The 27,323-nt window shown below is 36.8% G+C and overlaps 1 protein-coding gene and 1 pseudogene across 5 annotated transcripts in view; both read right to left on the bottom strand.

The window, feature by feature from the left end:
* Positions 1 to 27,323, bottom strand: part of TMTC1 (transmembrane O-mannosyltransferase targeting cadherins 1) — a 320,486-nt gene that overhangs the window by 42,951 nt on the left and 250,212 nt on the right. For all 5 annotated transcript variants that reach the window (XM_020975836.2, XM_020975837.2, XM_020975835.2 and 2 more), the window contains one exon: positions 17,839 to 17,947. In XM_020975836.2, the coding sequence (XP_020831495.1) occupies positions 17,839 to 17,947 (109 nt within the window). The remainder of the gene's footprint in view (positions 1 to 17,838; positions 17,948 to 27,323) is intronic.
* On the bottom strand, positions 1,900 to 7,596 carry LOC144457866 (caprin-1 pseudogene; annotated as a pseudogene).

Below are 27,323 nucleotides of genomic sequence, written 5' to 3'. Positions count from 1 at the left end.
GGTAGAGTATGAGGCAAGATTCTCAACTTAGACAGTGAGAGGGAAGAGTCTGTGCGGAAGGCTTCACCACAAAAGAGAAGGGTTGGAATAGAAGCTTCAATGGTTCCCCATTGCCTATAGGCTAAAATGTAGACATTTCTGTTTTTCCATAAAAGCTCTTTGCAGTTAGACCCCAATCTACCTTTCCAAACTGATTACTCTACCTCAAACACCCTCAAGGCAAACTTACCTAATTAATGTTCATCTTACATGATATTCCACATCCTACCTTTATACCTTTCCACAGGCTGTCCTTCATGCCTGAAATAGGCTCCCTTCGTACTCTTCTCTTTTGGACCCTCTAATTCCCATGAAGTCTCAGCCAGGTACCACTTCATTCAAGATTTTTATAAGTCCCCTAGTTGTTAGTGTCTCTTTCCTGCTCTTCATTTTGTATGTATCTGTGAATACACTGTATCTTACCAGTAGAATAGAAAATAAGGCATTTACTACTTGAAGGCAAAAACAATCTCACTTTTGTATTTGTGTTTCCAGCAACTAGTAAAATGCTGGCACATGAGACAATAATCTTTACTGATGTATTGACTGACTAAAAGTATTTATTAAAAACATTTACCAAAGCAATATATGTGACCTAAAAATTTGATAAAAATCTATGGAAACTTTAGATCTCAAAAACTTCCTTGTAACTGGAAGAGAGTTAGAAGGTACTGACAGGGTCACAGACTCTGAGCTCAAAGGGACCTTAGAGGTCCCTGTCCAGGCTACCTCTCCTTCCAGTTTACAGATTAAAAAAAAAATGAAAGCCAGAGAGATTAAGCGACTTGCCCACATGGCAGGCTTTGAAGAGACAGAGCTGGGACTAAGTTCTTATCTTATGACTCCAAAACAATGCTTTTCCCCCATTACATCATATTGTCTCATTACCATAGAAAACATCAATTCCCTCAAATTCTGAAACAACCATAGCCATAAAATCATAACAATAAACAAAAGTTCTTCAAATGTGTGGCCAGAGTAATATTTCCTACAGCACTGTCATGTGGGCTGTGTTATTTTCCTAAGGCCTCATCCAATAAGCTTTTTTTTTTAACTTTAAAGGGATCCAAGCTATACTCAAGATTTAATTGGCTCAGGCAACTAAGACTCAGTCTGTTGATGTAGCTTCTTAGTGACATGACTGCAAATAAGCCACAGAACAAGGAGCTCCACTTGCTCCCTGACCTGATAATAGACCATCATGGGAAACCCAGAGGCTATATCCTTACTGACTATCCTTTTTTCCTCCCAAATAAATTTAAGATTTTATTTTTGTTGTTTCCATAGATTTTTATCAAATCTTTAGATCACATATATTGCTTTGATAAATATTTTTAATACTTTTAGTCAATCAATACATCAGTAAGGATTTTGTTGTAAATGGAGGCAGAGTTAAGTGACTTGCCCAGGGTCACAAGGTCGCACCTTGCCTAGGGTCAGTAAGTGTCTAAAGTCACATTTGAATTCATATCTTCCTGACTCTAAGCCTGGCACTCTATATCCACTGTGCCACCTAGCTGCTCCTAAGACTTTATTACAAGGTTTATAGTAAAACACGATGAAGCTTAAACTTAAAATAAAAATAAGGTGACAAATACATTCTAAATCATTTATAATTTTCATATTTGTTTTTTCTACCAATTTTAAAATTTAGTTACTTTTAACATTCTTTTAAAAAAACTTTTGAGTTCCAAATTCTTTCCTTCCCTCTAGCCTCTCCTCCATTTGTTGAGAAGGCAAGCAAAATATCAATTATACATGTGAAATCATGCAAAACATTTTTCCATATTAGCTATGTTGCAAAAAAAGCAAGAAAAGATAAAGAAAGTGAAGAAAATTATACTTTAATTTGAATTCAGAGTTCATCAGTTTTCTCCGTGAAGGTGGATAGCATTTTTCACCATGAGTCCTTCAGAACTGTCTGGCATCATTGTATTGATCAGAATAGCTAAGTTTTTACAGTTGATCATTATTACAATATTGCAATTTCTATGTACCGTCATCTGGTTCTGCTCACGTCATTCTATGTCGGTTCACACAAGTGTTCCCAGGTTTTTCTAAAATCATCCTATTTAGCATTTCTTAGAGCACATTAATATTGCATATTCCACAATAGCATTCCAGTATACCATAACTTGTTCAGCCATTCTCCAAATGATAGGCATCCCCTCAATTTCTAATTCTTTGCCACTATAAAAGAGCTGCTATAAATATTTTTGAACATATAGGCCCCTTTACTTTTTCTTTGGTCTCTCTGGGGGAGCAGTATTGCTGGGTCAAAGGGTATTGACCTAGTAGCAGTATTACTTGATCAAATAGTACATATATAGCCCTTTGGGTATAGTTATGCTTGGACCAGTTCACAACTCCACCAACAGTGCCTTAGTGTACCTATTTTCCACCTTCTTTCCAGCATTTATTATTTTCCTTTCCTGTCATGTCAGCCAATCTGATAGGTGTGATGTGGTACCTCAACGTTGTTTTAATTTGAACTTCTCTAATCAATAGTGATTTAGAGCATTTTTTAATATGACCATAGATACCTTTGATTTCTTCTTTTAAAAACTGTCTGTTCATACCCCTTGAATGGCTCTTATTTTTATAAATTTAACTCTGTTCTTTATATATTTGAGAAATGAAACTGTTAGAAAAAAACCTTTTTGTTAAATTTTTCTCCAGCTTTCGGCTTTCCTTCTAATTTTGGCTGTATTTGTTTTGTGTCTTTGAGAATTTGGATGCCCTGCCATTGATGCACATACATTAAGTACTGATATCACTTCATTGTCTGTTGTACCTTTTAGCAAAATGTATTTTCTCTATTTATCTCTTTTAATTAGGTCTAATTTTGGTTTTTCTTTGTCTGAGGTCATGACTGCTACCCTTGCCTTTTTTTTAACCTCAAGTGAAGTATAATATATTTTGCTCCAGCCTCTTATTTTAATTGTATGTTGTCGTTCCATTTCAAATGTGTTTCCTACAAACAACATATTGTTGAATTCTGATTTCTAATTCATTCTGTGATCCACTTCCACACTTATGTGTGATTTTATCACATTCATAGTTATGATTACTGTGTATTTCCTTCTATTCTATTTTCTTCCCTTTATCTATCTCTTTCTCTTTTTACTCTGTCCCTTCTCCAAAATCTGTTTTGCTTCTGACCATTGCCTCCCTTAAAATCTGCCCTTCCTTTTATCACTCTTTTCCATTCTCTTATCCCCTTCCCCTCCTACTTCCCTGTTGGATAAGATGGATTTCTTTATCCAACTGAGTGTGTGTATGTATGTATGTATGTATGTATGTATGTATGTATGTATGTATGTGTGTGTGTAATCTTCTCTGTTTGAACCAATTCCAGTGACAGTGCTCACCCACCCCCCTTTTCCATTCCACTGTAAAAGCTTTTGCTTGTGCTCCTCTTTCATATGAGATAATTTTCCCCATTCTTCCTCTCCCTTCCCCCTTCTCCCATGGCATGCCTCTTTCTTTACCCTTTCATTAAAAAAAAAAATCATCACCATATAATTGACTCACACCCATGCTCTCTTTCTATGCAAAGTCCTTCTAACTGCCCTAATGATAGTAAAGTTATATAGTTACAGTTACATACATCATCTTCTCATATAGGAATATAAACAGTTTTACTCCATTGAGTCCCTGATGATTATTATCCTTTCATGTTTACCTTTTTTATGAGTCGTGTTTGAATGTCAAATTTTCTATTCAGCTCTGGTCTTTTCATCAGGGAGACTTGGAAACTCTCTATTTTATTAAATATGCATTTTTCCCTGAAAGATTATACTCAGTTTTGCTTGGAAGGTGATTCTTTGTTGTAATACTAGCTCTTTTGCCATCTGGAATGTTGTGTTCCAAACTCCTTTAACATGAAAACTACTAAATATTGTGTGATCCTTACTGTGGCTCTGTGATATTTAAATTGTTTCTTTCTGGCTGCTTGCAATATTTTCTCCTTGACTTGGGAGCTCTGGAATTTGGCTGTAATTTTCCTGGGAGTTTTACTTTTGGGATCTCTCTCAGGAGGCAATTGGGTAGATTCTTTCAATTTCTATTTTTACCTCTTGAAGCTAAGATATCAAAGCAGTTCCTTCATAATTTCTAGGCTCTTTTTTTCATCATAGCTTTCAGGTAGCCCAATAATTCTTAAATTATCTCTCCTCAAATCTGTTTCCTAGGCCAGTTGTTTTTCTGATGAGATATTTCACATTTTCTTCTATTTTTTCATTCTTTTGACTTTGTTTTATTGTTTCTTGATATCTCAAGCTTGGTGTCTTCTACTTATTCATTTCTAATTTTTTTTAGGGTTTATTTGCTGATTTTATCCAATGCCAAAAATGAGCTAATCTTGCTTTTTTCTAAGCCACTTCAATCAAATAACCATGGAGATCTGATCACCCTGAAAGTGTATTTTGCTTTGCTCCTAAGCAAGGGTGGGGAATCTGGGTATCATGTGCAAGACTCAAGATGATGCTTAGTACAGAATATGCAAAGTAAAGTTCATTTCCTTCCATATCCAGGAAACACAAAGCTGACAACTCTAGTCCCATCTTTATGGGGTGAAAACAGTCCCTTTGCCAATGAATTTCCTGAAAGGGAGGACAAATAGATAATAACTCTTCTGGTAAAACGTTATGGGACACTGGCCAGTATGTTTTTGGCATTTCATTTCATTTCATTTTATCTATCTATCTATCTATCTATCTATCTATCTATCTATCTATCTAGGCAATTGGGGTTAAGTGACTGGTCCAGATTCACACAGCTAGTGAGTACTATGTGTCTGAGGCAAGTTTTGAACTCAGGTCCTCCTGACTCTAAGGCTGGTACTCTATCCACTGTGCCACCTAGCTGCCCCTGTTTTTGGCATTTTAAACATAATCCTGTAAACTAGTTTAAGTCACTTGCTGAGTGTTCATTAGCAACATCCCTCGGTTGGGTCTTGGGGCCCTCTGTGACCTCTAGGAGCTCCCTGGTGTCCATTCTGCCCAGATCCTCTCTTGAAGTTTTGTTGATTTCCATCCTGCTGGTAATTGGAGTAGTCTCATGGAGTAATGAACTAGGATTGCGTGTAACAACTATTTGGAGTGTTAGATAATGAAGGGCGGTAGCCATCATATTCTCCTCTAAATCCATTGGCAGGGCCCCTATATCCATTCATTAAGGCTCTGGTGCCATGAGATCACCCATGTGGCACTCCTCTGCTATTGTAATAGGGCTGACTATTACATGGAAATCCAGTGTTCTGCTATGGAGGCTGCTGGTGGTTACCTGCCACTTGGTGCGACTGGTCCTGGGAACCATTGTAAGTACCAACCAGGGCCTGAAGCTACTCTTGCTGAAGTTCTGTTTGCTCTACTTAATGAGGCTGATTGGAAAAGCTCCAGTTGTAACTAGCCTGGTACTTATTCTGTTGCTTTAAAGTATCTGGCTCATTAACAGGAGGAACAGTGGCATTCATATTGAATATCATTTGCATGGACTGCAATGGAGCTGCATTGACATTGATGCTGCTGCTGTATAAAGGTTTGCTTGATCCAGCTGGGAATATCTGGTGCCGAGAAGCAGCAGGAAGGGGTGAGGATGCCAAGGTCTGGTCTGTAGTCAGTGATAGTGCAGCCTGAATCTGGTCAATGGGTTCCTTCTCAGGTTTCTGCTCTCTAGTATGAGAAGGCTGTGCTGGGATGTTGTGTATACCTCAATAGTTGAAGAAACCAAAGGTACCTGTGTAGCTTCTGGCTGTACAGGAACTGGATTACGCTGAGTGAGAGTAGATTCAGTGTGAACTGGAGGGCAGACAAGCTGAAAAGCATGTCCATGTTCTGGGGTGGATTCATAGGCTGTGCAGATACAATCGTAGGATCAAGTGTCTGACTTTCAAAGTCCAGCATGAAATCTTGTATGAAATTGTATGACCCCTGCACTTGTGCCATGAGGTCCTGCAACACTCATTGCCTTCTCACAAGAAGATCTGACTGAGCCACTGGAGCCAAAGACAGGCCTCTGGCACAGGAGGGGATGCAGCTTGCAGCTACTGCTGAAGTGAATTTATTGTCTCAACTACCCACTCATCTACCTGTTCCTTTTTCACTGTTGCTGAACTGAGTCTCTGACATAAACTGTCTATTTACATACTCTGTTGACTCAACTTCAGTATATTCTTCTGCCAGCTCAACTTCAGCTTCTGCTGCCTGGTCTTCCCCTGCTGGAAGAGCAGCTGCCTCTTCTTCCTCACACAAGCCATTCTGGTGGTTGTGGATGCTATCAAAGTAACTGGTCTGAAAAATGCATTCAACCAGCTCCTTTAGGACTTTGTAGGCTGTTCCACGTGCTGATTTTTCCTTTTACTCCAACAAGTCCAACAGATGAATGCATGCTTGTTCATACTGTTCATTCAGCCTCATGCTCATGTCCTGTAGAAGTCATCCAGTACTGACACTTATTTTTACATAGGATGGGCATACCATTGACACCTTGCTTCAGGTCTCTGCGGATGTCATTGTCTCCTAACTTGTCCAGAATAAATTGTAGCTCAAGGACAGTCTTTAAATGCTTTTGTTGTTCTTCCTCTCGCATGAGCTGTTCTTGCCTGGCTGTTTTTGCTGTTGTTGTTTTCTGAACATCTTGGCTCAGTGTCATGAAACTCCACTGCAACTCTTTTGCAAACTCCAAACTCATTTTTCCCAGACTATTTCTTCACCTCTGCTTTATGTTATAGTTAGGTTCTACTCACCTCAGGGTTAGAGAGGCACTGTCCCAAGCTTCAGGCTTTTTTGTGCTTCCGTTTTCAGATCTTGTACAGGTGTCCACAAATTTTCAGTGCTTCTAAGGTGGTGGGGTCCTGGGAAGGGCCTCTGCTCCTTGCCACCACAAGTGTTAGTGCTTCTCGTGGCATTTGAACTGTAGTTATGACCCCTGTTCTCCTGCTCCCCTACAGCCACAAGCACTAGTGAGTCTTTCTGCCCTAGAACGTGTCTGGGCTCAGTTCCCAAGGCTGATGTTGCTGTTGCTGTTGGTTCCTATGAGACCCATCCCTGGTGTTGCCACCTTGTACTCTCCCACTTAGCCCCAATTTGGTATCACAGATCTTTGTTATTGACCTACTAAGTTTTCTTCAGTTGCAAAACTGTTTCACTCTGATCTTTTGTTGGCTCTGTCACTCCAGAATTCAATTTGACACATTATTTTAAAGTTATTTGAAGGGAATGTTGGGAGAGATTGGCTGGGTTGCTGCTTCTACTCTACCATCTTGGCTCCATCCTGTGCATATTCTTTCCACCCTATGATTAAGTCAACATTTTTTTTTAATGGCTAAAAGTTTCACAAATGTCTCATTTCATTTCAATCTCAAAGCTAAGCCTTACTTGGCCTACTACAAAGTTCAATAACTATCTGAATCTCATTTCTGCCCCACACTCCCACTTTCTCAATACATAAAATGCATTAATAATAGATTTTTCACGGAGAAATTTATTCCCAATTTCTATTTTCCGGTATGGTTTTTTTAAGTCAATCAATTAATCAGCAATTATAAGATAAGGGAGGCAGAGCCCAGATGGTGTAGGAAAGTCAGAAAGTTGCCTGACCTTTCCCCAGTTTCCCTCAAAACAATTTAAAATCAAGCTGCAAAATGAATTCTGGAACGACAGAACCCAAAACAGGATGGGGTGAAACAATTTTCCAGCCCAATATAGCTTAGAAGAACCATAGGAAAGGTCTGTCTCACTTGGGTAAAAGGGGAACACAGCCCAGAACAGTGAGTGTGCAAGCAAGCGAACAGGAAGCTCCTAGTCCAAGAACAGATCAGCAACCAAGGCCTCAGGTTCCTGGCTCAACAAGCTAGCAGGACAGAGGACCAGATGTGAGGCCTCTAGGCCCAGTGCAGCGGGTGAACTGCCAACCTTGGAAGTCCTGATGCAATAGGCACAACTAGGCTGGGCCACCCCAGCACAGTGGGCAAACTGCTAGTCCTGGAGAGCCCAGGGAAGAAAGTCAGTGACCAGGTTCCAGGCCCCCAGTGCAAGAAGCTTGGGACAGTGCCCCCTGCACCCTAGGAGCACAGCTCAACTTGAAAAGTCATGAATTAGGTTGGAAAATGATCAAACAACAACCAAAAGCCCTGACCATAAAAAGCTACAATGGCAACAGGAAGATAAAAACACAAATTCAGAAGAGGACAACAATGTCAAAACATCTACATGCAAAGCCTCAAAGAGAAATATGATTTGGTCTCAAGCCCAAAAAGAACTCCTGGAAGAGCTCAAAAAGGATTTCAAAAATCAAATAAGAGAGGTTGAAGAAAAATTGGGAAAAGAAATGAGAGTGAAGCAAGAGAATCATGAAAAAAAAAAGAGTTAACAACTTAGAAAAAGAAAACAAGTCCTTAAACTGTAGAATTGGCCAAATGGAAAAAGATGTACAAAAATCCAATGAAGAAAATAACTCCTTAAAAAGTAAAATTGGCTAAGTTGCAAAGGAGGTACAAAAGCTAACTAAAGAAAATAATTCCTTAAAAATTGGAATTAGGAGAGTGGAAGGTAATGACTTCATGATACATCAAGAATCAATCATACAAAATCAGAAGAATGGAAAAATAGAAGAAAATGTAAAACATTTTGGAAATGTTGGAAAAACAACTGACTTGGAAAAGAGATCCAGGAGAGAGAATTTAAGAATTATTGGACTACCTGAAAGCCATAATCAAAAAAAGAGCCTGGACAGCATCTTTCAAGAAATTATCAAGAAAACTGCCTGGTATCCTAGAAGCAGAGGGTAAAATAGTAATTAAGAGACTCCACCAATCACCTCTTGAAATTCCAAAATTAAAACTTGCACGAATATTAGAGCTAAATTCATAAAGTCTCAGGCCAAGGAGAAAATACCGTAAACAGCCAGAAGGAAACAATTCAGATATCACAGAGTCACAATCAAGATTACACAGGATTTAGCAGCTTCTACATTAAAGGATTAGAAGGCTTGGCATATGGTATTCCAGAAAGCAGAGGAGCAAGAATTACAACCAAGGATCAACAACCTAGCAAAATTGAGCATAAACTTTCAGGGGGCAAATGGACATTCAATGAAATTAGGAGACATTTAAACATTCCTGACAAAAAGACCAGGACTAAACAGAAGATCTGATTTTCAAATACAAGACTCAAAAGAAGCATAAAAAAGGTAAACAGGAAAGGAAAAAAAACATGCTATTTAATAAGGTCAAACAATTTACATCCTTAATATGGGAGGATGATACTTGTATCTTTTAACAACTATATCTCTATAAACATTATGAAATGCAAAATGGATAATTTTGATCATGTTAAATTGAAAGGTTTTTGCACAAACAAAGCTAATGCAACCAAGATTAGGAAGGAAGCAGAAAACTGGGAAAGAAATTCTACAATCAGTGTCTCTGATAAAGGCCTCATTTCTAAAATATATAGAGAACTCAGTCAAATTTATAAGAATACAAGCCATTCTCCAAAGGATAAATGGTCAAAGGATATGAACAGGCAGTTTCAGATGAAGAAATTAAAACTATCTATAGTCATATGAAAGGGGAGAGAAGGAGAGAGAGAGAGAAAGAGAGAGTGAGAGAGAGAGAGAGAGAGAGAGAGAGAGAGAGAGAAGTATAAACGGGGAGAAAACAGGATGGAGGGAAATACAGAGTTAGTAATATTAACTGTGAATATGAATGGGATGAACTCTGTCATAAAAAGAAAGTGGATGACAGAGTGGATTAAAAAACAGAATTCTACTAAATGTTGTTTACTTAACCCATTTGAAGCAAAGAGATACAAATGGAATAAAGGTAAAAGGCTGAAGCAGAATATATTATGCTTCAGATGAACAAAAAAAAGCAGATGTAGTAATCATGATCTCAGACAAAGTAAAAGCAAAAATAGATCTAATTAAAAAAAGACAAGGAAGGAAAATACATCTTGCTAAAAGGTACCATAGACAATGAAGTAATTATCAATACTAAAACTTTTTGTGCCAAATGGTATAGCATCCAAATTTCTAAAGGAGCTAAATGAGTTACAGAAGGAATAGACATTAAAACTATACTAGTGGGGGGACCTCAACTTTCCTCTCTCAGAAATAAATAAATCTAACCACAAAATAAACAAGAAAGAAGTTGAGGTAAATAGAATTTTTTAAAAGTTGGATATGATAGATCTGTGGAGAAAACTGAGTGAGGAAAGAAAAGAATATAACTTTTTCTCAGCAATACATGGCACCAACACAAAAACTGACCACGTATTAGGGCAGGAAAACCTCACAATCATATGGAGAAAGGCAGAAATATTAAATCCATCGTTTTCAGATCATGATGCAATAAAATTACATTTAATAAAAGGCTATGGAAGGACAGATTAAAAATTAATTGGAAACTAAATAATCTAATGATTGGGTCAAAGAACAAATCATAGAAACAATCAGTAAATTCATCAAAAAGAAAGACAATAATGAGACAACATACCAAAATTTATGGGATGTAGCCAAAGCAGTACTTAGGGGAAAATTTATATCTATAAATGCTTACATCAATAAAATAGAGAATGAGAGGAACAATAAATTGGGCATGTAACTAAAAAAGCTAGAAAAAAATTAAAAATCCCCAATTAACACCAAATTGGAAAGTCTGAAAATCAAAGGAGAGATTAATAAAATTGAAAGTAAGAAAGTCATTGAACTAATAAATATAGCTAAGAGCTAGTTTTATGGGGAAAAAATGAACCAGTGAAATACATAAACCTTTAGTTAATTTGATTTTTAAAAAAGAAAGAAAAAAACAAATTGCCAGTATCAAAAAATCAAAAGGGTAAATTTGCCTCCAATGAAGAAGAAACTAAAGCAATAATTAGGAGCTATTTTGCCCAATTTTATGCCAATGAATCTAACAATCTAAGTAAAATGGACAAATATTTACAAAAATATAAATTGCCCAGATTAACAGAGGAGAAAATAGAATACTAAAATAACCCCATTTTAGGAAGAGAAATTGAAAAGGCCATTAATGAACTCCCTAAGAAAAAAATCATCACGGCCAGATGGATTTACAAGTAAATTCATCCAAACATTTAAAAAACAATTAATTCTAATACCATATGAACTTTTTGGAAAAGTAGGCAAAGAAGAAGTCCTCCCAAATTCCTTTTATGACATAAATACGGTGCTAATACCTAAATGAGGAAGATCCAAAACAGAGAATAAGAACTACAGACCAATTTCCCTAATATTCCCTAATATTTTAAATAAAATATTAGTAAAGAGATTACAGCAATATATGACTGGGATCCCACTATGGCCAAGTGGCATTTATACCAGAAATTTAGAGCTGATTCAATATTAGCAAAACTATCAGCATAATTGGCCATATCAATAGCAAAATCACAGAAATTATATGATTATCTCAATAGATACAGAAAAAGCTTTTGAGAAAATACAGTACATATTCCTACTAAAACAGTAGAAAGCATAGGAATAAATAGAGTTTTCCTTAAAATGATAAGCAGTATCTATCAAAAACCATTAGCAAGCACTGTCTGTAATGGGGATAAACTAAAAGACTTCCTAAGAAGATCAAGGGTGAAATAAGGATGTCCATTATCACCATTTTCACTCAGTACTGCACTAGAAATGTTAACTTAAGCAGTAGTAGAAGAAAAAGAAATGGAAAGAATTAGATTTGGCAATGATTAAACAAAACTATCACTCTTTGCAGATGATATGCCTGGAAAATCAACTAAAAACTACTTGAAATAATTAACAACTTCAGAAAAGTTGCAGGATATAAAATAAATCCACATAAATCATCAGCATTTCTATATATGACCAATAAAGCCCAGCAGGAAGAGATAGAAAGAGAAATTCCATTTAAAATAACTCTAGACAATATGAAATACTTGGGAGTCTATCTGCCAAGATCAATCAAGGAACAAAATTACAAAAACTTTTCACACAAATAAAGTCATATCTAAACAGTTGGAAAAATATCAATTGCTCATGGGTAGGCTGAGTTAATATAATAAAAATGACAATTCTACATAAAATGATTTACTTATCCAGTGCCATGCCAACCAAACTACCGAAAATTATTTTATAGAGATAGAAAAAAATTATAGCAAAATTCATCTGGAAGAACAAAAGGTCAAGAATATCAAGAGAGTTAATGAAAAAACATACAAAGCAAGTTAGCTTTAACAGATCTAGCTATAACAGATCTAACATTATATTATAAAGTGTCAATCATCAAAAGTATTTGGTACTGCCTAAGAAATAGAGTGGTGGATCAGTGGAATAGATTAGGTACAGAAGACACAGTGGTAAATGATCATAGTAATCTAATTTTTGATAAACCCAAAGACCTGAGCTTCTGGGATAAGAGCTTACTACTTGAAAAAAACTGCTGGGAAAACTGGAAAGCAGGCTGGTAGAAACTGGATGTTTAGACCAACATCTTACACCATATACCAAGATAAGGTCAACGTGGGTAAATGACTTAGACATAAAAGGTGATACAATAAATAAATTAGGAGAGCAAGGAAAGCAGATATAAGGAGGAGGAAAGAATTTATGACCAAACAAGAGGCAGAGATTATTATGAGATATAAAATACATAATTTTGATTATATCAAATTAAAAAGGTTTTGCATAAACAAAACCAATGCAACCAAGATTAGAAGGAAAACAGAAAGCTGAGAAACAATTTTTTACAGCAAAGACAATGCCAAAAGACTCATGATGGAAAATGCTATCCACATCTGGAGAAAGACTTGATGGAGTCTGAATGCAGATCGAACCATGCTATTTGTTCTTTTTTTTCTTCTGTTTTGTTTCATTTTTTTCTTTCTTGCGGTTCTTCCTATTGGTTTTAATTCTTCTTTACAACATGACTAATGTGAAAATGGGCTTAATAGGAATGTACATGTAGAGTCTTTATCAGATTGCACACCATCTTGAGGAGGGAGGTGGAGAGGAAGGGGGAGAAAATTTAAAACTCAAAAGCTCATGCAAGTGATTGTTGAAAACTAAAAATAAATAAATAAATTAATTAAAAAAAACAAATCATATCTCAGACACTTACTTGCTATGTGACTTTGGGCAAGTCACTTAACCTCTATATTCCCTGGTTTCCTTAGCTGTAAAATAGGAACAATAACCTCTGAGGGTTGTTGTGCGAATCAAATGAGATAATACCTATAATGCACTTAGCGCAATGCCTGGCACATAGTAGGTCTTCAAAAAATGCTTCTTTCCTTCCTTCCTTTGAAATAATGCAATTTTCACATGTAAATCCATCTAGTCCTTGAGTTTTTATTTATGCCCACCTTTGGAGTTTGGTATGCCTTATTCAACTTTTGGATTTATTTTTTGAAAATGTCCAAAAAATGTAAAGAAAGTTACTTTCAATATTTTGATGACTTTTAAAAATATGTCTGGTAGCATTATGATATAACTTCTAAAAAGTGAAAGATAAAAATATCATGACCTTTTGATACAGGAACAGATTACGATCCCATAAATTCTCATTTTCTATTAAAACTATTCAAAAGCTTAAATAAGTAAAATACAATAATACTTGCAATCAACCCAGAATGGCTGTCTTATTTTAATGTGGTGGTTTCCAAACTTTATGTAAAAATTTTCCTTTTACAAAAAAGAAATGAAAACAAAATAGTTACATCCTACACTTTTCATGAAAAAATCTATGCAAATAATTTTCATAGCTTGTATTTTATTCATATAAAATTAAAAAATTAATACAATTTATATTACACCTGAAAAAAGTAATACATACAACAGAAATGTTTAGAGAAGCAGCATGGCATAGGAAATAGAGATTTGGTCTGGGAGCCAGGAAGACCTTCATTCAAGTTCTGCCTATGACATATATTGGCTTGGTTAGTAACTCAAAAACTATATCTTGCTAACCATTGATAGAGGAATTTTTCTCTTCTGGGAATACCTTATAGCAATGAAATCATAGTCTAGTCCCTACCCTATAAATGTACTTATTGATAAAGTACTCTATAATTTTCACATTTATAACTTGTAAAAACAATGATCACGATGGCATGATTGTGATGGGTGGGCTTAACTGTAGTGCAGTTTCTCAAAATGTGGTATATATAGATTATGTTGCTTTTTATAATTCTTTTCCAACCACTAACAGAAATCAGTATTGTGTCCTTATGATAGCTATAGCAGGAAAGTATTCCCCATGTAATGGTGGCAATCATCCCCTCGGCCATTATAATTTCACCATATTAAGTTTCAATTGTTTTGTTGTGTGGATCTTTCCCCTTTACATTGCTGTAGTCATACAAATTGTTTTTCTGATTTTGCTTTCTTCATTTTGTATCAGCTCACTTGTCTTACCATGCTTCTTTGTATTTATCATTTTTTAATTTTCTTAATTCAATTTTATTTTATTTTGCCTTTTTTTTGGTGAGGTGATCAAGGTTAAGTGACTTGCCCAGGGTCACATAGCTAGTAAGTGTGAAGTGTCTGAGGCTGGATTTGAACTCAGGTCCTCTTGACTCCAAGGCCAGAGCTCTATTCACTGCACCACCCAGCTGCCCCAATTGAATTTTATTTTATTTTCAGTTGTGAAATCTCTCTTCCCTTTTTTTTCCCCATCTCACTAAGAAAGCAAGAAAAATAAAACCCATTTGTACATATTGATAGTCATTCAAAACAAACTCCCACATTAGCCATGTCCAAAAAGAACGAGAAGAAAATATGCTTCAATTTGCACATCAGCTCTCTATCTAGAGGTGGTCACTATGTCTACCAGAGTTACTTCAAAGCTGATTATCTTACAATGTTGCTGTTATTGTATATATTGTTTTCCTGCTTCATACTCACCATTTCTCACAGAACAGTAGTATTCATGTACCATAGCTTCTTTAGGCACTCCCTAGTCTATGGGGATCTAATGTATAACTAGATCTTTGCTACTGCAAACAAAGTGCTGTTACAAAATGTTTTGGCCTTTCTTTTTATCATTAATAACAGAAATGAAAATTGAAAAAAACCTTGAGGTTTTATCTCATAGTCAATAAATTAGCAAAGATTATGAAAGATGGGAATAGTCAATATAGGAAAGGCTATGGAAAGATAAGCATACTAATGCACTATTAGTGAAGGAATTAAAACTTTTGTGATAGTGTCACTACTAGCTCATATTTAGACAGTGCTATAATAATAATAATAATATTTACATACTGCTTACTATGCCCCAGGCTTTGTGCTTTACAATCATCTCATTTATTCTTCACAACAACCATAGGAGGTAGGTGCTATTATTATCCTCATTTTACAGATGAGAAAATGGAGGCAAACAGAGTTATGTGACATGCCCAGGGTCACACAGCTAAAAAGTGTCTAAGGCGAGATTTGAACTCAGGTCTTCCTAACTCTAGGCCCTATGTTAGGATTTACAAATAGTCTTTCTCATCATAATTTGGTGAGATTTAAAAGAAGCAAAGGGCACTTCAGGTTAGAGTGATTTTAAAGGCTTACTAGGTATGAGTGGGACATGGAAAAGAATAAAACAGGAAGAATAGTTTGTGACAGGATCATGAAGAACCTTGAATAACAAGATGAGAAGATTCGATTTTTTTCTTCACATTCCTGAGGGTAACTGAAGGTTTTTGAGTTATAAAGTAAAAAGAATGAAAGCAGCATTTTAGGAAGATTAGTCTGGTGTTTGTGTGTGAGGTGGATTAGAAGAAGAACCAGACTGGGGACGATAAAAGGCATCTATGGATGAAGATGTTTTCATAGGAGAATTAATGGGGATGTGGTGACTGTTTGGATACGAGGGAGAGGTTTGTAGAGAAGGAAAATTCATGTAATTACAAGGTTTAAAGCTTGGGAAACTGGGAGAACTGTGTTATCATTAACAAAAAGAGGGAAGTCAAGAATGAGAGTCAGGTTTTTTTAGGGGAGGGGACAATATGAAGAGTTAAGTTTATACTTGAAAACTGCAGTTTTAGAAATATTCTATAGCCTACATTTCTCATTAATTCTATGAACATCCTTCCCTATGATTAATCCTAATTAGTGAAATTTTTGAAGTTAGATAATAATCAGCAAAAAAAAAATTGGTGTTATAGCAAGTAGTCCAATTCAGAAGACATTTATTAGGGACATAACATAGAAAAAGTAATGCACATGGCACTGGGGAAAAAACAAAATTTGAATAAAGCATTATCCCTGCTCACATGAAGTTTACAATTTGATAAAGAATCTATTTATAAGTGAATACTCATTTTCCTATTGTCGTATTTGCTAAATGATTTTAACAGAAAGCATACGTGTATACATGTATATACACATAATGCCTAATACACATGAATTCAATTCAACAAAAATTATTACATATCTAATATGTGCCAAGTTTTAGCATGACACGATCATATTTTAAATGATTAATATACTTAAAAGAATAATAGAAAATATGGTCTCCATAAGATTTTGAAACACACAAACATAAGAGGACATATAGGAAGATAACAATATACTAGCAACAACTGATATTTATATATCACTTTAAATTTTGTAAAGGTCTTAAATACATCATATATATATATATATATATGGAGTATTTATATCTTTAAATACAACAGGGAGTCTGTAAGGTACCCTGGAAAAAGCACTTATAATTCAATATTTATTGAGCACCTACTTTATGTAAGATGTTATGCTGGGCACTGAGGATACAAAGATATGATTAGAAAGCAGCTTGGCAGAAGCTTACAATCTAATAGAAGAATAAGGGAAAACATACATAATATAACCATGATACAATAGAGAGAGAGAGAGAGAAAGAGAGAGAGAGAGAGAGAGAGAGAGAGAGAGAGAGAGAGAGAGAGAGAGAGAGAGAGAGAGAGAGAGAGAGAGAGAGAGAGAGAGAGAGATGCAAAGGAAGAATTTAAGCAAAGTGCTCTGAAAATTTAAAGAGTGAGTTATTCCTTCAGGTAGGGATGGGGATGGGGTCAGGAAAGGTTTCATGAAAGATGTGACATGTTGAGTCTTGAAGGAAAGGAGGGACTTGGAGGTAAGACAAATAGTACATTCTAAGCAAAGTCAACATGAAGTGGCATAAAATTATTTGAAGTGACATGAAAATTGTCCAAGGATTTGTTGATAGGTACTATTGCCAATTATGCTTATCATATACAGAAACATTTTAATAACTAGTTTATTGTATACTCAGCATAGACTTATGGTATAAAAAAAACAATGAGTCCTAAGCCTAAGTTTCAGCAATTTTATATAGGTCTTAGTTACATCAGCAAGACAGAAACAATGTAATTTGACAGACAGCAGAAAGGAAAGGTAAAGATCCACACATCAAGGACAGAGCAGAAGAAAAGATTTATATCTGATAAAATTATAAATTGGTCAGTAAACACTAGGGATATAGCTAGAATTTGCATACTAACCATGAACTATACCTAGTTACTTCACATGCTCATCTTGAGTAAATAGACAGAATAAAACTGATTTATGAATTGTTATCACTAACCAGTTAATCACATAGCTAAAGTTTGATGTCATCTTGATTCTGCATTCTCTAGCTAGTGATGTGGCTTGCTGCCTCAAACAAATGGCAGCAATAGAGCCAAAACAGAAAAATTCTCTCATCATAGAAGAAATACAAGGATACCAGGGAAGGTATGATAAGAACAGGAGACAGAGATTTGTCTAGTGTTTAACATGGATGAAATCATAGATAATTAAAGTATTGAAGGAAAAGAAACTGGTTACCTGCTCAGCTAACAGTGAAGCCAGGCTTGAATAAGCATCTGCAAACTCTGGGCCAAATTTGACGGAATCTTTTAAAAAGATGATAGCTTCTTCTTTCTTCCCTTGAGACCTATGGGGGGGGGGGGAGGAAAAGTCTTTTAATTACATCTTGTTTATATATTTTAATAGATTTTAATTTGTTTCAGCAAAAACTAAAGAAGGAATGCAAACTTTTTCTTCACATTATAGTAATTTATTACACATTTCCAAAGTTCTTTTTATCTCTATGTCCTTCTGAAGAAACATTAAAATTTGGGTGGAATTGGTGGCATCCAATAACTTTGATACCTGTCCTTTTCCATTGTGACCTTTAGAAGCTTAACACAGGGAGAGTTCTAGGCTAGGAAGACCTGGGTTCAGATCTTATCTTTGACATTTACTACCTGTGACTACTGAAAAGTGTTCTGAGCCTCAATTTACTCATCCATAAATGAGGATAATGCCATACCTATCTCACAGGATGATTGTGAGGATCAAATAAGATAATATGCACAACATGCTTTGCAAATTTAAAAACTCTATGCAACCATCATTATTATTACTGTGCTATTACATTCATATGCCACAATTTGTTCAGCTAAATCCGCAATTTATACTCACCCCTTTTATATCCAGGGGTTTTTGTATTTTTTTGTTTTGCTACAACAAAGATTCTTGTTATGATTATTTTGTTATACATAGGGCCTTTTTCTGTTATTGACCTCTTTGAGCTACATATTCAATAATGGAATAATTGGGTTGAAGGGTATGAATAGGTTAGTGATTTTAATTGCATAATTTCAAATTGTTTTCCAGCATCCAGCATCAAATCACAATACTGCCAATAGTATAATAGAATATCTGTCCTCCCATAGCCCTTCAAACACTGACTGCTTCCATTTTTCAAAAAATCATCTTTACCAATCTGATGAATATGAAATAAAACTTCAGGGCTATTTTCTAGTCAATTGCCAAATCCTATTGCTTCTACCTTCACAATATCTCTTGCATTTATCTCCTCTCCATTCCCAGCTATCACTCTATTTCAGGCTCTTTCCTATATAACTACAATAACCTCTTAACTGGCCTTCTGCCTCAAGTTTCTCCCTTCTCCGATCCCCCACACGGGTGCCAAAGTGTTATTCATAAAGCATGGCCATGTCAATTCCCTCCTCTGAATCCTCCAAAGGCTGCTCCTCCTTTTACTCAGAAGGCCTAGCCATGCTCTTCTGGTTTTTTTGTTTTTTTTTATTTTTCTGAGGGCAATTGGGGTTAAGTGACTTGCCCAGAGTCTCACAGCTAGTGAGTGTTATGTGTCTGAGGCCAAATTTGAACTCAGGTTCACCTGATCTAGGGCCGGTGCTCTATCTACTGTGCCACCTAGCTGCCCCGGACACTCTCTTTTCAAAGCTAATCTCCTACAGGAGAAGGCATTTCTCATCTCAGTATTATAGGCTAAGCCTAAAGCAAATTCTGGTTTTAAAAAGCAATATACACTCATGGAATATAAAACACATGTAAGACCAACTTTACTAATATAGGATTTTTTAAAAACACATATTTTCAAAATTAAAATATCCTTTTGGCAGTCACCACAGAAAACTAACATACTGAACTCTCTGGGGGGCAGCAATAGCTAAGACAGAGGCAACAAGGTGGCTCAGTGGACAGAGTGCTGGGTGTGGAGTCAGAAAGACCTGATTTGAAATCCTACCTCAGACACTAGCTGTGTGACTTTGGGCAAATCATCCAATCTCTGTTTGCCTCAGTTTCTTCCACTGTAAAATGGGAACATTAATAGTTCCTACCTCCCAGGGTTGTTGTGAGGATCATATGAGATAATATTTGTTAAGTGCTTAGTATACTGCCTAATTTAAAAAATTTTTTTTACTTTAACTTTTTTAACATATGTTTTTAAAACTTTGGGTTACAAATTTTCTCCCTTCCTCCCTCCCCACCCACCCTCACTGAAAAGGCAAGCATCTCGATACAAGTTATAGATGTGTAGTCATGCAAAACACTTCCATACTAGTCCTGTTGTGAAAAACTTATTTCCCTTCATCCTATCCTACTCCCCATTTATTCCATTCTCTCTTTTTTGACCCTGCCTAATTTTTTTAAAAGACAGAAAAGGCAGTTCAGCAAAACCAATACATCAACTAAGACAGAGAATATCTGTAATATTCCATTGTCATTTTCTACCACTTCTGCAAAGAAGGGTAGGGAAATGCATTTTTTCAATTGTTCTTCAGGTCCAAGCTTCTCAGTTTTCAGTTTCATTTTTGTTATTTGCAGAACCAAGAAAGCAATATAAAAAATGACCACAGCAATGCAAATAACAAAAATGACCAGCCTCACTCTCTCTTTTAGAGTCATCAAAGTCCAGTGGCAAGACAAAAGTCAGGATGACTGGTAATGGCCCAGGATGCAGTTAATGACATTAGCGTCTTTGGTGTCTGACCAAAGTCTAAGTGCTCCACAGCACCTGCTTCAGCTACCTTCATGGCCGTTGGAACAAATTGTTTTCATCTGCCCATTCTTCCCTGGGAAGTCTTCACATGCTTGGGGTAGATATCCCCCTAACTCACCAATGACTTTCAGGCCTGGGTTTAGTCCATCTGCAGAGACAGTTTTACCACAATGCGGCTGTTATGCATGCTACAACGTTTCAGAGCCAGAGTTGAGTGCCAGGTGGACACCAAAAGTGGATGAGCAGCCCTGAAAAGGGCTCAGTAAGTCTTCAGACTAGAAGTGCTAGTTTTCCTTGAAAACCCCATACACCCCAGTTTCCATTACAACAGTGGAAATCACAAATATAAGAAGGTGTTCAAACTGTTTAGTTTGAATTTTCCCTGAAGGAAAGGACCCTCACTCTTTCTAAAATGGACTAATTAAAGTATGCAGTGTTAGACTTATGATTCAGTATATTTTATACATTATGTTTTTCCTCATAGGAGTCTGGAATTAGTTTTATGTGTATATATGTGTGTATACCAATCTGACAAATGGAAAAGAACAAGCTTTTCAATTCTTTTCTCTTGTACAAAAATGACAAAGATAGCAAGAATATTTTGTTAAAATGTTACAGTTAATGCAGACATAAGCATTTATTAGGCATGTATTACATGCAGAACACTGTGGAAAATGCTAGGACAATTAAGTTACAAGTCCAACCTTTTTATAATCAACTAAAGTGTCACATACAAACATTAAAAATACAAAAAACAAAATATAAACTTAAATGTCAATTTTCCTAACAATGTTCTTTTTGAAAAGTTTATTCATTTTACATTTTTTTAGGCAATTAGGGTTAAGTGACTTGCCCAGGGTCACACAACTAGTAAGTGTCAAGTGTTTGATCTGAGGCCACATTTGAACTCAGGTCCTCCTGACTGCAGGGCTGGTGCTGTTATCCACTAAGCCACCTAGCTTCCCCTCCATTTTACAAAATTTTGTTGACATATTCTGGCTTTTTGTATCAGCATAGCTTCTGTCAGCATTCCTCCTACTCCCTCTCCCAGAGAAGTATCTCTATATAAAAAAGAGTACTAATCTCTGACACAAAGTAGGAACTTAATAAATGTTTGCTGCTTGATTGATAGATTAAAGAGAGTTCCTTGGATAGAAGAGGAAGAAAATGCTGGCGAATGAAGGTGATGTAAAAATAAAATATATACATCTATATATGTGTGTGTATTTAAAATATATGAATTATATATAATTATGTATAACATTTCTAATATATTTATACATACATACAAATCTATGAATTTCAATTGCTACTCTGATTCAATTCAACAAGTATTTCTTAAGAGCTCACTGGGTGCTACAATGTGCTAGGCACTGGAGAAACAAATACTAAAACAAACTAGCCTCTCCCTTTAAACAGTTTATAGTTTACTTGAGGTAAATAACATGTAATCCTCATTTTCGGCCTCTCTACTGACACAGAAACCCTAAGGAGCCCAGGAACAAACACACTTGCTAGTTGGGGACAGGATGATTTATTGAACATTCCCAGTGTTTTGGTGTTCTGGCCCCTGCCTATGACCTTGAATAAGCTTCTGAGACAGTGAAGCTAAAGAAGCAATCATGAGTATATCTGTATAGAAGTCATCACAGCAGGAGTTGATCGCTGCAGCCATCTCCTACAGGATCTCATGAAGGTGGGTGCAGAAGAGAGTGAGAGTACAAGCATACAACAACTACCTGTGGGATGATTGAAACATACAAAACCTAAGCCATAATGCCTTCCTTTCCGTTTCTGTCCACAGATTGTGTTGCTTCCTATTTAATGCTGGATCATTTGTTTCCTAGATCTATTATCCCTTCTAGGCTATTTGAATGGAAGTTATGTTTGCAATTTTTTCCTCCTAAACCAGCTGTATTCATCAGAAGAGGACTTGGATGATGGTAAGACTTGCTACTCCACACAAAAAGTTGAATTCTTGGCTTTGAAGTGGGTTGTCTCCTCAATTCAAAGACCTTATAAATTCAGCATATACCACTTGCCAGGGAAAACTAATATCAACATAGATGCCCTGTTCTGAAAGCCACACAACTCTGAAGCTACGTTGATAATTACAGAAGGAATTAAGGCTATGTTTAGCACCCAGTAGTGTGGGCCAAAAAGAAGTGGTAATGCAACTGAGAACTTCGGACTTCCACAACATAACATGCCAACAGTGTATATAAACCTTGTTTCATTAAACCAGTCTTCTTTGCCACTTTCCTGTGGGTGACTAGTATTAAGAACTGAGAAGTGACACAAAAGAAGAAGCAATAAAGTGATGATAAAAAATTCAAGTTCTGTTTATTAGCAGGCTCCATAGCTCCTGCTTCAGCTGCCTTCATGGCTGTTGGAGCAAATTGTTTTCATCCACCTATTCCACTGGAGGAAGTCTTCACATGCCTGGAGTAGACATTCCCTATAACTCATTGATAGGTTTGAGACCCCTCGGTTACCTTCAACCAGGTTTAGCCTGTCTGCCAAAATGTTTTACTGGGGTGTGGATGCATGCATGCTGCAGCTTCTTGGAAGCACAGATGACAGTTAGGTGGATCAGGGGGACATTAAAAGAGGAAAGCAGCCCTGAAAAGGGCTCCATAGCCTTCACACCAGGGGTACTAGCCTTCCATGAACAGACCTTACACCCCAACAGCTCATAGGGTGGTCAGAAGAAGCAATACAAGGATACTCTCAAGGTTTCTCTTAAGAACTGTGGAATTGACTGTGTGACATGGGAAACATTGGCACAAGACCACCCAGAATGGTGTGTCCTCATCAGAAAAGTTGCTGTGCTCTACGAGCATAGCAGAAGTAGCTCAAAAGAAATGTGAGATGTGCAAATTCAGAGAATCTACCCTGAATATTCACGTGGACTATTTGTGCCTGACCTGTGGTAGAGCATTCTGAGCTCTTATTAGTCAGATCAGTTACAGTCAGATACACTGCAACTTGACTCTAACATAGTGATGTCATTTTGTTCCTCTTAGAGAATGAAGGACAACAACCATTAGAAGGCACTTGACTATTGAAATAAAGATAGACGTTGGAGCTGTGCAAAAGACTATACCTGTTCCACCCATACTACTAGGAAGAGTGGTGCTAGCCTCCATATGTCATGCTATGGCTATGGAAGTACTACATGATGATTTGGGACATATGGTCAAGAACAGTGGAACTAGTAACAAACAGATTTACTGCCCCAGAATAGCAACAGATGTAGCTAATAAATGAGAGACTTGTGCCCAACGCGTTCAAAAGGAAAGTGCTAATAACTCATGCTGCACATTTGGAGAATGCAAGTCTAGCAAACTGTTGGAACTTGTCTACACTGACTTTTTACATCAGAAGGAGAGAGCAAGGACAAAAGTCATATCATAGGGGTGACATTTTTTTTTTACCAGGTATGCAGTCATATTCTACGAGTCATCAGAATGCTTCCATAATCGCAAAAAGGTGGTAGGAGACATATTCTCATCATACAGATTCTCTGCTAGCATCCATTCTAACCAAGGAAGAGATTCTGAATGCAAGTTCTTCAAAGAAATGCTAACAATGGAAGATATCAAGAACCCAAGGAGAAGGGCTAATTATTCAAGGGTTTCACTCACACAGTGCTGACCATATTGAGAACACTGAGATTAGAACACAAATCTCAGGGGAAACAAGTGGCATTTCTAATACATGGGCACTACTCCACCAGGAATGATATCACAAGTTTTATACCATATTTGCTAATGTTTTGTTGATAGTCATACCCATCTACTTCTTTATGCTGTAGAGTTTCAGAAGAGGGAAAAAACGCACACCCACACAGTATATCTATTGGCCAAGAGGCTAAAAACAGCCTGCCAACTATTAATGACTTAATTTAAGAAGAGCTCTCACAGAATCAAATGATGGCATGCTGCTCAAGTACACTGTCAAGATCTTCAACAAGGAGAATGAATTTTGCTGAGGAACCTTGGTGTCCAAGGAAAACTATACCATACCAAATTGTTGAGCAAAAGGGCAACTTGCCTATTTATAGTATAGCTACAGAGAATGACGGGAACCCTATAAATGAGACAATTTACCACAACCATAGGAGCAGCAAGATGGCACAGTGGATTGAGTGTCAGGCCTAAAGTCAGGAAGACTCATCTTCCTGAGTTCAAATCTGACCTCAGACACCAGCCAGGTGACCCTGGACAACCCTATTTGCCTCAGTTCCCCATCTGTAAAATAAGCTGGAGAAGGAAATGGCAAACCATTCTAGTATCTGCCATAAAAATCCCAAATGAGGTCACAAAGAGTCAGATATGACTGAAATGACTGAAAAACAATACCACCACCATAACCACTTGTACACAGGAAACTTATTTGCACTCTTTGATGAGCAGCAAGAAAATAGTGATGGACATGCAGTTCCAAAAATTTTCAGTAAAAATTAAAAAGCTGCTTGACATGAGGAAGACAGCCCAGCTTCTATGTACCTCTTCCGGCAAAAACCTAAAAATCATGCCAGACCAAATAATAATCAAGAAATCTAATAAGAAATTACAGGGACTTCTTTCATTGTATAATTTTACAAAAAGGAAACCAGAATCTCACAGGCAATAGGAAAGGGGATGCCAAGCAAAGCTGGCATCAGCATAAGCAAACAGTGTGATAGCTATCTGGTATGACTCTGTTATCTTCAGGCAGTAAGAATGGAGGCTATTGTAAAGAAGACTGAAGGTGGTCAGGTTAGGAAGAAGGGACAGTTTGTGGGGTAGATAGGGAAAATAATGAGTTCAGTTTTAGACATGATGAGTTTAAGATGTCTCCAGGACATCCAGTTGGAGATATTTAATAGGTAGTTAGAGACACAAGACTGAAGTCAGAAGAGAGGTTAGTGCTGGACAAACATAATTGATAAATCTAACATAATTGAATCCATAGAACTGATATCACTAAATGAAATAGTACAGAGGGTGAAGAGAAGAGGGCCTAAGACAGAGTCATGAGGGTCACTGAAGTTAGTGGGAATGACCTAGATGAAGAGACAGCAAAGAAGACAGAAGGAAATAACTAACAAGCAGGTAAACCAAAAGGAGCAGTGACACCAAACCTAGAGAGAAGAGAGTATGTCCAGGATAAGAGGATGACTGACACTATCAAATTGCAGAGACGTCAACAGAGGGATAATGGAAGGCAAGGGGAATCAGAAAAGATTTCCCATGTAAGGTAGAATCATAGCTGGGAATTGAAGGACACCAGGGAAGCCGGGAGGTGGAGATGAGGAAGGAGAGCATTTTAAGCATGAGAGACAGCCAGTAAAAATCGAAGTAGTCAAGAGACGGAGTATTTTGCGTGAGGAATACCAAGGGGACTAGTGTCACTTGCTGCAGTGCATGTGGAGGAGAGCAATGTGTAAGAAGACTGGAAAGGTATGAAGAGGCCAGATTTTAAGGAGGTTTAAAAAACAAACAAAAGCTGTATCTTCTCTCCTCCTCATCTCACATAACTGAGATACATTCTACTACTATCTCCTCCTTCACTCCTATTTCACATGAAGAGGTGGCCTTTCACCTTACCAAAGAAAACCCCTTGGCATGCACAAGTGATCTCATTCCATTCCATATTCTCCAGCAGATTGTACTCTTATCGTCCCTACTTCCTCACAGACCTTCAGTCTTTCCTCGTTTACTAACCGCTACCCTTCTGCCTATAAACGTGCCCAACGCTCCCACATATTCAAACAGAGAAAAATCGTAGGTCAGACAGGGAAAGAAGACTGAATCCAGAGGTGACACCTTTCCTACTTAAGCTAAAGAAACTTCAATGGTAAAGAAACTACCAAGAGAACTTTGAAATATTGATAGCCAGCCTGGGATCTCAACAAGTTCAGGTATAAATATGGAGATCTACAAATATGATCATGACTATGATCATTCCATTGCATCAACTGGCTCAGGACAGAAAGGTCAGCAGGACACAAGACAACTCGGTTGACCCAACCTGCAAACAAACTAATTTATATTGTTACAGGTGAAGCTGGAGAAATTTTTACAAGTGTAACCAGACAATACTAATGTTTATTCATGTAATTGCATATTTATAGCTATATATGTTTGAGCAGTGCTGTTGAATCTTTTTTGTTTTGCTATTTATTTATTAGCCCACGTGCTGTGCCTGAAATGATTGCCTGATACTTATACATTACATTGTTTATTTGTGGATACCCAGATGCTTATGTATGTTTTCTTATTTTATAGGCTTATTGACATCGTCACTGCAGGTTTTGCTTGTGTGTGTGTGTGTGTGTGTGTGTGTGTGTGTGTGTGTGTGTGTGTGTGTGTATGTTTTATGTTTGATTTCAGCATAATGGATATACTTGTACTGAAGTGGTATGGGCTTGGAACATGTCCCACATATAATTTAGGCATTTAGTCACTGAATAAACCTGTTAAGTGATGCTTTGCATTATTTTTTTCTATGGGTATTGATTTAATTTTGGTATTTGTATCTTCAGCACCTAACCCAGTATCTAAATCATATTAGGTGATTAATAAATTCTTGTTGATTGATTGTATATGCTACTGATATATATTTGCTGCGAATGGCACTGTGATATAATTGTCTGGGATGAAAGGATAATGATCCTTGCTATTTAAAGTCTTAGTGTTTCTTTGATGTGATGTACAGCTATTCAAGTTTAAAGACTTTTGGGACATCTCATACTTTAGTATACTGGAGAAAAAAATGGTAAACTATTCTAGTATCTTTGCCAAGAAATCCTCAAATGAGATCAGAAGAGTTGGACACAACTGAAAAAATGACTAAACATATACTTTCAGATTTCAAGTTTGCCTCTGCTGATTTTAGCTAGGGAATTCAAATTTTATAGCCACAGGGAGGGATATAACTCTGATTCTGGCCCTCTCCATAGGGAATATTGACAAGAGAGCTTTCTAGAACCTAAGAGCTCTGCTTGCTG

This window comes from Phascolarctos cinereus, unplaced genomic scaffold (assembly GCF_003287225.1).
Source record: "Phascolarctos cinereus isolate Bilbo 61053 unplaced genomic scaffold, phaCin_HiC Scaffold_1;HRSCAF=81, whole genome shotgun sequence".
Classification (NCBI taxonomy): Eukaryota; Metazoa; Chordata; class Mammalia; order Diprotodontia; family Phascolarctidae; genus Phascolarctos; species Phascolarctos cinereus.
The sequence above is the reverse complement of the archived record's forward strand: the minus strand, read 5'-3'. Positions and strand labels throughout refer to the sequence as shown.